At 44.3% G+C, this 12,170-nt stretch overlaps 1 protein-coding gene across 2 annotated transcripts in view; it reads left to right on the forward strand.

The window, feature by feature from the left end:
• Positions 1-9,383: 9,383 nt before the first annotated feature.
• RSPH9 (radial spoke head 9 homolog) overlaps positions 9,384-12,170 on the forward strand; it is an 18,917-nt gene continuing 16,130 nt past the window's right edge. The window contains exons 1-4 of one of the 2 annotated variants that reach the window (XM_027887668.1): positions 9,384-9,625; positions 9,797-9,959; positions 10,542-10,671; positions 11,176-11,322. In XM_027887668.1, the coding sequence (XP_027743469.1) occupies positions 9,399-9,625; positions 9,797-9,959; positions 10,542-10,671; positions 11,176-11,322 (667 nt within the window). In that variant the 5' untranslated portion in view covers positions 9,384-9,398. The remainder of the gene's footprint in view (positions 9,626-9,796; positions 9,960-10,541; positions 10,672-11,175; positions 11,323-12,170) is intronic. The other variant, XM_027887667.1, reaches the window with a different exon arrangement.

Genomic DNA, 12,170 nt, shown 5'->3' on the forward strand with positions numbered 1-12,170 from the left:
GCCGAGTGCAGTCTGTCCACCACACGCATTCCCACACCACTGGGCAACAGGCTACTTCCAAATCCTTCCCGTGAAGGTTTGTTTCTAACTCCAGAAACTCTGTGTTTTCCCAGAGTGTCAAAACTCAGCCTCTGGTACCTCTGCATTTTGTGTTTCTTTCAATCAGCAGGGCTCTCCAAAAAGACCCATCCTCCTGTTGTTCCCAAAATCAGGAGAGGAGAGACAGTTTCACTTGTGACCAGCCTGGCTGAACTCTTGTAGAGGCACAGAGAATGTAAAGAGCGAGGATCTCTTGCTGGATCTCTGCATTTGGGTCCTGCAAGTGCTCCAGACTCCAAGAGTCTTTCAACAGAAAGAGTGTTTGAAGCAGACACAGTTCTGGTGCTCCTATAGAGGGTCAAAGCCCCTCTTCTGCTGGCAGAGGCTTGTGTGTCCCCTGTCTGTTAGATCTCTCTGCAGGGACACAAATGTCTAAGCTCACATATTTGTTGTGGCCTCCACCTTGGGCTAGAGGAGCCCTGCCTTGCACAGGATTTCCAAACATACAAAGATTAAGAAGGAGGCCAAGCTGAACAGCTGGCATCTCTTCAACATACTTCTTAGCCAGAACTCTGCTTCTTGCAGCAGCAGGGTTCAGAGGGGTGCACTCTTCCCTGAGAAAGAAAGAGGGCACTGTGTACCAAGCTTTTGCTGTACAAAACCAATGCAGCAGAATTCCCATTTGCTGCTTGCCTGCTCCCTAGGCTGCTCACAGGCCTGCTGTCTCCACTACCTTCACTATTTTTTTGATCCAACCACTGTAACAATACAAGAAATCAACAGGTTGCCCATAAAACAATTCCCATTTGTTTCTTAACACAGCATCTAGGAGAGATATTTTTTCATTCACTCTTGGTCTTATCTAGTCATAACCTTGCAAAGCAAAGATCCTTATAAAACATGATTTATAAAAAAGAAATACTTACTAAAGAAACAAACAAAAGCTTCCCTTGCTACCTTCAAGTTCTATTAGCATTAAATCTCTCAGTTTAAAAACAGCAGAGGGGAGGAGAAATTATGTTACTATTTATGAGTTGTTCAGAGTACCCAAGGAGGTGTTGTTTAAACTAAACAAAAAGAGATTTCTTGCATGCTGCCTTCTCCCAAACCAGTGAAAGGGTAGGAATCGGTGCCTTGATGTTCTTACCACTGAGGGAGCAGGGGGGCTGCTCTGGTGGGTGCGAAGTCAGTGAATGTTTACAAGACAGGATTTCTACCTCATACAAGGGAGCCCGTCAGCAGACAAGGTTACTTGCTTAAGAAATCGGTTCGATGGACTTTAGCATTGTTATATAATTGTAACCAGAAGTCCTCCGGGAGTTTGAACCATGCTGTTGTGCTCTCACAACAAGTAATTAGTGAGGAATCTCTCCCCTTAGGAGTCCACTTTACTGAGTAATGTGAGGCAGCTGTGAGCTTTCTTTGCGAGAGAGGTGCTCCCAATGGCCAGGGCCCAGGTCATGTTCTAAGCATCTCCCATGATGTTATCTTACTGCTCCTCTTCAGAACATGTAGGCACTTCATAACCAAGTTCATTTCGTAGGTTTATAACTTTGTTTCTCCATGAGAAACACTGACCATCATACTTGACCTTACCACAACTCTTTTACTGCTGTTTCTGCAGCTGCTGTTTCATTGACTCCTTATTTTGCACTCTGCAGATGAGGTTCTGATCCAACAAAACCAATGAAGGCTTTGACACTGACTTGTGCCAGACCTAGGCTTCAGCTGTTGCTAAACTGGTATTTTAACCCATTCCTGATTTAATTTTTTTTTCACAGCACCATTCTTCCACCCACTCAGCAATACACATCTAACAGCCTACCTGAGCTCCAATTTCTGTTTACATCGAGTAGATGATGTTTAGAAATAGGCTGCATTCACCTTCGCTCAGCCAAGTTCATACAGCTGTGGCCCATAATCTCTAAGATAAATGATCTCAAGCTGACAAAATGTGATTCTGGGTTAACAGGGGCAAATTTGACCACAGCTAACAGCTGTGGTCAAAAGAAAAGAAAATTTTAAGTCATTTTGTATTTTGAAATTGTTTAAGCATTTGCACACAGACACCCACTGAAGTCCTAGAACTAGGCATCCAGATCAGCCAGTACTGACCCAAACAGCACTCTCCCAAAACAATTATACCTTAACTCATCCCTGCTGGTAGTGGCAACTGTAAAACAAACAGTGCTTGAGGTCACCTCGTGGTGGTTCTCAGAGACAGGAAATTTGGTTCAAAAGCACCTCCATAGTCCAAGTCGGCACGTCTCAGTTGCTCAGAAGCTGGCGACAGCCCATCCCGCAGTGATTCTAATGTGCAAGGTGAAGCTTTGCAATGCGTTGTTATTAGTCTGAGGTGAACTATACGAGATTCTAAGGCAGTCTAAACCAGGAGTCCACAAGGGCACCCACTCTCCTGCTCTCAATCCCAGTTTCCTTTCCGATGGAAAGCCGGAAGAATGTTAGGGAGGAGAGGGAAGAGAGGGCAGACAGTTATACGCCCAGGTTGCATCCTGACAAACAAGCAGGATGTGACTGCAGTGCACATCTGGTCCTCTAAGCTGGAAAACAGTCCCAAGCCTTGCAGTTCAGATGCACCTCTATGCCTCAGTAGTTGTTTTGAGCCTGAAATTGCCCTGTGGCTGGCTATGGAGCCCAAATAACTGGCTCTGTGAGACCCACACCATTCCCAGTGGGCATAGTGCTGTGCAGCTGCGTTGACAAACTCACAGCAGCGGCTTGGGCATGTGATTTCTCTTATTGTCATTGAGGAAACTTCCCTGGCTCAGATCTGCAATGACCTCCAGACCTTGCTGGACAAGGTAATTGTGCTGCAGGAAATTCTGAGGTACAGGCTGGTAGAAGTAAAGGCAAACATAACAGTTACTGCAGGAAAGCAAGCTGGTACTTATTACTGTTATTACATGCAACACTATTTGTATTCCTACGTAGACTGAAAGCAACAAGTGAGAGTGGGAAGAGGATTAATTCTGCTGGGTGCCAAACAAACCCAGAGTGACCCTCCACCCTTGCAGATTACAATTGTAAGCTGGGCTCATGTCAGGCAAAACCTCTAAAGTTGCAGCATTCACTTGTTCACTTTTTTTGATATAAATTCTTCCACTTGTTTAAGGATCAAAGAACTGGAGAAGAGCTTAACCCAAATAAGGCTAGAGTCTGCAAAGAATGTGTTGCTCAAGTCTACAGATTATGATTTTATAGAGTTAATCAGATTTTGGGAGTGAGGTAGAAAATGATAAATCAAGACAAGATGGAGAGAGGTAGGAAATAAATTTCAGAGAATTAGGACTCTGGATCAGGTTATTAGGAAGAGTCTTCATGCATACTCATGAAACCACAGACCACATTCTCTTTATAGATCAAGTAGAAGTCTCTGTGCAGACAAGAAGGAAAAATTTATCCTACCAGAGCTTTGTCAATAACGAAATGTCAATAAAGGTTCAGTTGTTACAGAAGTTTCCCAATGCAGAGGATAAAATACATTTTACAGGGTGATCTCTTACCTCTTTCAGTGACAACCCTATCATCTCAGTTACAAATGATTACTTAGCTTTTCAATAGCTATGTTGGAGGCACACATCCATTTAATATTAGGAATTTTCCACATATAATTCCTTTCTGAATGGTCAGTGTGTGTCTAAGATTTTACTAAATGAATAGGGACAAACTCTGCTCTTTGAAAATTTGATGTAAGGTTCCTGCACTAATATGGATTTACACTTGTAGTTAAAACAGAGTAAATAAGAACACACTTGGACCTCATGATATTCAGCACAGTGGCAGGAATATAACACAAGAAAGGGTTACTTTCTAACTGCTTGTAGGATTTAAGGCAGATAAATAAATAATAATAAGCCTTTGTTTCTGAAAGGAGATATTCAGTCTACCCAAAGCACCATCCAAGTCATTAGAGGATTCCCAGGTGCCAGTATTTGGAAAGGGTATTGTCTATTCAAACAGTTTAGGCAGAGGTCTCTGCTGCTCTCTCTCCTGGGTCATCTCAGATTTCCTCAATCTCTGCCCTGAACTGAGTAGAGGAGGAAAAGAAAGGCTGGAAATTTCAGAGGAGTAATATTTTTCTCCTGAACTAGGCAGAACATATTTTTCAGTCTTGCAGTAAAAAATGAGGAAAGCCCTCCTTTGTGAGTGCAACTGCAAGGCTGGCTGGGCGAGGGGCACACACTGCATGTGGAGGGACAGATGCTATTCAGGGAGCCCTCCTTTCCTCCCCTTTTCAGATATAATTCACCCAGCTCCACTCTATTAATAGAAAAAGAAACCACATACAAGTGTCAGCATAAACACCTGGGTTTTTAAAACAAAGTAATTCAGCAGCAGGTGGGAGAGTGAATCCATTCAAAGGCAAAAGGCTTGCTGAGGGGATGGCTGAGCTTTGTTGACAGGAGTCAGTGTCCCAAAGATGGGGATGCACACACCTCTCTGGATGTTGGATGCTTGGAGGGCACAGTTATCTGAAGCCATGCAACCCACCTCATTAGGTCTCTGGTTCCTACACATTTTTAAAGTTTAATAGACCTAAGCAGGTGCCTGAGACTGAGCAGAAATTTCATACTGGTAAGTATTTTCCTGAGAGAAAAAAAAATGTTGAAAATAGCAATCACTGTAGAAAGTGACGTGAGAAAAGGCCAATGGCCTCTAACTATCTGGAAAAGAAAGACACACAGTTGTCTCCAACAGGAATAAACTCTGCCTGTGTAAAAACAAGGTTTATTATAAGGAAGATATTTTCTGAAAATGCCATCTTTAGTTCAAGAGATTTGCCCTGTCAATTGTTCTTGTCCCAGAGCATCCCTGGATCCATTTCCTCACTTCTACTTTGAGTTCTTCAGTAGCAGGCCAGAAACATCCATCATCAGTTTGCCATATGCATCAGGCATAACCTGGGTCTCTGTTGCTCCTTTGCTTAAATGCTTTAGAAAGATTCTGCCTGGAGCCACCTGAAAGCTTCAGACTTGCTGAGTTCTCTTCCAAGGACAAGTTGATTAAACCTTGTTACACCAAGACTGTGAGTTCTTGATGGTTTCTGATTAATTTCTCTCTGTGATATGTGGTCTTCATCATGGCTCTGAAAAGCCTAAATCATTCAGGTACCTGTACTATAACACATTCAGGTACCTGTTCCATAACACATGCTCTTCCACCCTTTTGTTGAGATCTCTTGTAGAGACAGGATGAGCATCAGTCCTAAAAATTGAACTCGTCAAGGTCAGGGATCGTCATCAGCAAGCTGCTTCCAGGGAATCACCAAAACAGTTCAGCAATCTTTCATGCAGTGCCTATCCTTGAAGGATGTCTGAAAAACCCTGTATTAGTTATTTGTTCTATTAAATCCTAGTTCAAATACACCAGGGCAACAGGCAGCCTGAAATGTGAATAGCACCTACATCAATGCATTAAATTCTCCTGAAGCCTAATCATAGCCGGAACTACACTGACGTAGCAGTTTCTCACTGTTCTGTTTTGTCTTTCCCAGGGTTCCTCAACAGCATCTTCCTGCCCAGGCTGTCGGCACTCTGACTGGCAGCATGGTGTGTGTAAGGTCAGAATGCTGCATCTCACCTCTCTTGGTACCTGAAAAACAGCCAAGACACGTGTGTTCAGTTGCCAGCTAGAAGAATCACAGCTACTCATGTAATGCCCAGGCAAGATGATATAACCAGCACATTGGTACTTCTTACCCCAGTAGACTCTTTTACCTGCCTGCTGTGCCAAGAGCAGTCAAGATGACAGGTGCTGTTAGGGAAGTGATGAAAGGCATGGAACAAACCTTAAAGACACAGAAAACTTCATGTCACAAAATGACAAAGCTCTTTGGCTCTTGTGCCTGTCTCTTCCTGAGTAGGGCAGGATAAACACTTTTTTTGGGCATATTGCCTGCCCAGGACTATGCCAAAGAGAATCTCCAGGGAAGGCTTGTCACAGTCGTCCTGTAGATTTCCTCTATATTTTAGCACAGCTGTTTCCAACCTGACCTACCAGCCTGATTTCTTGCTGATTTGTTACTTTAGTACAGAGTGCTATTCCAGAGTGAATTCCAGAAGTGGGGGAGTCCAGCCCATGGCACACACTGCACTTTCACCCCTTCTTCTCCGAGTCTCCTCATGACTGCACACAGCTAACTCAGGTCTCACTAATGGAGAAAATGGCATTGATCCTGTGGAAGCCAAAAAACCCACATCCTTTTCCTATGAACAGTTTTCAGTCAAAGTATTCCCAGAGTTTTTCCATATTTAGTACAATTTCCAAGAGAGAGGAAAGTGTCTGTACTATATCAGGTAGGGACACCCCTGATCCGTTCTGTTCCTGTTAAATCATTACTTGGCTCTAGTTCCTTACTTTTTGCTCAGCATAGCTCAAGGCTTCACTTTGCAGTTCTTGAATTTGTTCAGCTGTTTGTCTTCCACAGTCTCCTCCCCTTCTGAAAAGCAGCCATCTATCGCTCCTTCCTTATTCAGAAAAACTCTGTACTTTTCTCTCTTGTTTACTATCTTTTACTATCCTTATACAGTAATGACTTACATGCAGGGAAATGATTCAAAGCTGCAATGTTTCTGAAGCCAGAGACAGTCTGAATTTTTGAGATAATCTGTAGGAAAATCAGACTTTATATTCAACACACCTGGGAGGAATGACCCCTATCTATATTTTGCTGCACCAGAACCAGCTGCAGATTATCCCTACAACATGAAAAAATGGATGATGGATAGAAGTATAACCTGTGACCCCCCCCCCCCCAGAGGGTCAGCTCAGTGGATGCCCAGGACAGTGAAATAGTTGTCCTGCAAGAGTATTTTGAGGACAGCCATCTGTACCAGCAGAAATCAAAGTGACGTGGAATGGTAGCTATTTTTCTTTCTTTTGACATATGATATACTAGGGAACATGAAGGAAGATGAGCTCACTTCCTACTACATCACTAGAAGTATTTTCAAATGCTTTATGAAGTTGTGCAAGCATACACGAGTCACTGTGCACACAGCAGCAACTTACGTAAACAAATAGTTTAACTCTGATGCTGCTCCGATGTTCCGTACCTTGCCCAAGGCGATTGGAAGAGAACCGAAGCTTGATTTCTCATCCAAAAGGATGCCAGCTCTAAAGGACATAGCTGTGAGGAGCTGAAGCTGTTTGGCACACAGGTATGTGAGTGTTCTGTGCAGAGGCAGGAGAGCTCAGTCCTCTGATGGGAGCTGCTGGGCTATGACTCCTTCCCTCACTGAAGCAGGTGTCCAAGGAAAGCCACCTAGCCAGCGACTGGCTGAATGATGCCTGGTGCCTCCCTTCCCTCCTGGCTGCCTGATTGCTGAGCAGCTCCTTCTTTGGGATGGAGAGGAATGGGAGAAACTGCTTTCAAACTGTTTAATAACAGTGATGGTAACCTTTGACCTTACTGAATAGCAGCGCTTTTGACCTTTCATTTGTTAAATAATGCAACCACTTACTTCACGATCCTTATCGGTGTTTAGTAATTGGGGTCAAGACAAAGGAAAGCAGAGTACAGTTACCCACCAGACTTTACTGAACCAGGAAGAATTTCCTTAAGCTATAGATTTCCTTTTTGATAATCTTTAGTCAGGACAGGCAAAGACTAGAGACTGGGTGGCTTAGAAGATCCATAACAGGCTAAAGAGCCTCTCAGCTGTTAGCATCTGGTTTGAATCCAGCTGTGGTTGACAGTGGTAGAAATTCATTATGGTCTTGGGTTGCCTCTCTGACTTGTGTGAAATGAGTTTGGCCTGCAATTCTGCTGTTACTGGTCAGATCATAGCCTAACACAAAATATTAACACGCAGTTTAGAGAAATCAGTGATTAATGAGTCTACAAAGGCTAAAAATTGCTATTCCATTGAGCAAATCACAGTATGGCACAGGTAGGTGACAGCACGGACCAAAAGTTTGTGGTTACTCCTGCATGTTCTGCCTGATTCATGTCAAAGAGAGGTGGTTAACCTTCAGGAACCTGAGTTGCCTTTTCTACGGCATAAGTAAAGCTAATGGGTTAGATTGTAAAGCTCATTAAACATCTCACTTGACAAAAATCCCCAGGTGACAATTGTTACAGGCAGTGGTCCCAGGATCAGTGTTTTCCTTAGAAGTTAACAGGAAATGGATGAAAAAGAAAGAATTTATGACTTGACAATGGATTTAAATGTAAGTGCATACACATATTTATTTATATAATGCACACATATAAAAGCTTAAACTTCCTGAAGACGTCAAACAGAAATTCTATTTGTCTAAGCAGCTGCACAATCTCATTACTTATTTATTGCATTTTGTGTTAAGCCAGACTGCAAGATTTTTAGGGCAGGAGCTGTTTCCTGGATGTCTCTCTGTATGTGATTCAGCAAAACGAGCTGCCAAGGAACAATCTAAACGCAGTCATTTATAAATAAGCCACTTATTTATAGATGTATATGAGGTAGATAAGATTACAGAAACATAGAATGTTAAGGGATTGGAATGGAGCAACTCCATGGCCTGCCATGGCCCGGGGTGCCTCCCACTAGACCAGGTTGCTCAAGGCCTTCTCTGACCTGGTTTTGAATACTGCCAGGTTTGGGGCATCCACAAACTCCCTGGGCAACATGTTCTAGTGTCTCACCATCCTCACAGTAAAAAATGTCCTCCTACTATCTAACCGAAATTTCCCCTCTTTCACTTTGTACCCATTACTCCTTGTCCTATCACTGCAGTTCCTGACGAAAAGTCCCTCTCTGGCTGCCCCGTAGGCCGCATTCAAATACTGGAAGGTTGCTATGAGGTCTCCAGGCAACCTTCTCTTCTCCAGGCTGAACGGGCCCCTGACTTCACCGAGGAGGTGCTGCAGTCCTCTTATCAACTTCGCGGCCCTCCTCTGGATCTGTAAGAATGACACTGTAAGCAGAGAAGCTTCAGGAGGGTGATTTTTTTTTTGTTTGTTTGTTTTGGTTTTTGGTTTTGTTTTGCTTGTTTGTTTTTGTTTGTTTGTTTTGGTTTTGTTTTTTCCTTTCTGTTGTTCATGTAAGAAACGAGGGAAACTTGGTATCCTAGAGAAGGTGCAAGGCAATTGTATGCCCTCCTGCTTTTCGGACTGTGCTTTGGGTTTAGGCCTCTTGAAACCGAGGAACAGCCTGCCATCCCTGGCTGCATCCTTACTGTGCTCAGCAGCATCTCTGGGTGCCGGGCGGGGTTAACTGTGCACGGGGTCGGCACAGGCAGCTGCCCGCAGGCTGCCAGGTCGCTGCCCGCTCTCTCCTCGTTGGCGGAGGCCCGGCGTGACCCGCAGCCGGCGCTCGGCCCGGGGCGGGCGGCGGTCTCCCGGCAACGGGGCGGCGATGGAGGCGCAGTCGCTGCCCGCGGCGCTGGCGCTGGTGGCGGGCGGCGGCGTGGGGCTCAGCCCGGAGAAGCGGGCGGCGCTGGGGCTGTCGCTGCCGCTGCTGCAGCGCGACTACCGCTTCGAGCGGGTCTGGTTCTGGGGCTGCATCCAGGGCGTGCGCGGCGCCTACTACATCGCCGAGGGGCTGCGCCCCGACCGCGCCGCGCCCCGCATCCGCCTCTACAGGTGCGGGGGCCGCCCTGGGCAGCTGGGGCCGGGGAGGGGGGGGGCGCGGTTTGGGGCGGTGGGGAGAGGAGGGAATCGGGAGGTGCCGTCGGATCTCCTGGAGGGAGCCTCTCCGTGCCCGGAGCGGCCTGTTCTTTAACGGGCTCGGCAGGTCCTGCTTGTCGTTGGCAGCTTGAACTGCTTGGACTGGAGCCTCCTGGTACCGCCGACCAAGGAGATGGTTGCGCAGGCCGAGCAGCTGAAGGGCCGCTTTCAGGGGGATCCTTCTTTCGAGTACAACTTCGCTGAGATAAACCCACAGGCTGCTGAGAAATTGTTTGAAGGTGGTAAGGAGGTAAATACAGCTAAACACTTCCCAACTCTCTTGGCTACGGTCGTGCCACTCACATTGGACAGGTGTTGGCTCCTCCTCCTTGCTTGTAATTATCAGCCCGAACCTGCGGTCAGGCAGAAGATACACAATCTCCTCTTTGTCATTGTGTAGCAACAGCTTCTTGATTGAAACCTTCAGTTATTCCCGGAGTTCTACAGGGCTCAGAAATAGTATATATTTCTTATGCTTTATTATGCACAATTGGTACAGATTCGCACTTCAGTTTCTGAAGCTTTAATAGTAACTGCAGGCACCATTCTTTATAAATGAATAGACAAGTCATAAGTAGCTTAATTGAGAGGGAGGAAAGAATGGATCCAGAGAGGGATAGTTAGCTCTCTGGTGAATCTAAATTCTCTGCCCCTAGTCAAATTTTCTGTCATATCTTATGAGAAAAAGCATCTGATTTGTTGTTCTCCTCTTAGTGCCACTGGGCTTCAAGCTGACAAGTCCATTGTGCTTTCTACTGTCACCTCCAGTTTATTTTCAGAAACGAAAACAACGAAAGCCCTGCCTTTAACATTTCCATATTTTTCGTTAAAGCCTGTGATCAAGGAAGAGGCCCGCCTCATAGCTACGATAGAACTGATAGACAGAGCAGTTGGTATCGTCCCCCGGGGGGCATTTGTGAAGACTCCTCTTGGGTCTGTCCATGAAAACAGACACTTTGAAGGTAAATTCTCATTGTCATTATCAGTTCCAACTGTAGTATCATAAAGGCTGTAAATTAAAACGACTTTCTCTAGCTGATGTTTGGATTTCAGGGTTTGTTTTTTTTTTTTTCCCTTGGGTAAGATGGAACAGGGAGGAGAGAATCTAGTGCCACTTGTGTTCAGGTGCATGATTCAACTAAGGGCAGTGAGAGAAGAATCAGTAATGGCTCTAAGTCATTAAACCTGTAGTTTCATATGTCTGTGTAAACTGTAGTTTATGTCAGTGTTTAGTAATTTGGTGCCCGTTGCTTATCTGGACTACAGTCAGTATGGTCTGCAGTGCACAGAATCAGGGAGGGCTGACACCTCTTTCTGAGAAGCCTGTGGTCTTCTGCAGAGCCTACTGGAGAAAGATTGTGATTTTGCCCTGTGCTGTGGGCATTAGAGAAACAATGTTATACTTGATGGCATAATGAACGTTATCCTAGTTCACTGTGTTAATGGTCACCAATGGCTCTTTGCAGGTCTGTCTTTGGTGGAGGCAAAAAAGTTAAGTTCCTATTTCCATTTCACTGAGCCTGTTAACCTGAAGAATAAGACCCTGCTGGAAAAGGCTAACCTGGACCCATCCATTGACTTTCTAGATTCTCTGGAGCATGATATCCCAAAAGGTAAAGGAAGGAAAATCAACAGATGCAATAAAAGGGAAGGCAGTTTGAGTAGTCTAGGAAACACCGACGTTACTGGTTTGGATTACTATAGAGGTGGTATGCTTGGGAGAAGCTTCTGTGAATCTGTAAAAGAACTTTATCCTTTAGTAAATATTGTAGTTAATTCCCATTCTAAGCAATTCTAATTGCTTACAATAGTAAGATGTAAGTATACCAGGGCTGTCGCATCCTCACAACACGTCTGATCACACCAGCAGTTCTAACCCCTCTGCCTGAGTGTCATATTCTCTCCTGACTTCTGTAAAGCCAGGAGACAAACTGATGTCCCTATGGGGAGAGATAACTCCACCTGTGATAGCGGGAATTTATTTGGTTTAAAGTATTTCACACCTCTTGTCCCACCCAGTATTGCTCTTCTTTATCTTAATGGACTCTCATTAACACCAAGCTGGTATCTCTCAGAGGCTGCATTCAAAGTTCATTTGATAAACTGTTAGAAATGCTGTAGTGTGGAATAGTCTGTACTCTGGTGGGGTTATAAATTGTGGAAGGAGAAAAAAAATGATAGCATACTGGAATGTGTTTTCAGTTCACAACTCCACTGTTCTGCTGGACAACTATGAAATGTATTTAAAGCCTCTTCCAGGGATTCCTCTGGCAGGATATTTCTCTGAAGAGATGGGAATGACTTATTAGTTTCTAACTGCTTTTTGCTGATGTGTTGCACTTTTTTTTTTTTTTTTTTTTTTTTTTTTTTTTTTTTTTTTTTTTTTTTTTTTTTTTTTTTTTTTTTTTTTTTTTTTTTTTTTTTTTTTTTTTTTTTTTTTTTTTTTTTTTTTTTTTTTTTT

Source organism: Empidonax traillii, unplaced genomic scaffold (genome assembly GCF_003031625.1).
Source record: "Empidonax traillii isolate 1590-97213 ecotype Southwest subspecies unplaced genomic scaffold, ASM303162v1 scaffold218:size1087226, whole genome shotgun sequence".
Classification (NCBI taxonomy): domain Eukaryota; kingdom Metazoa; phylum Chordata; class Aves; order Passeriformes; family Tyrannidae; genus Empidonax; species Empidonax traillii.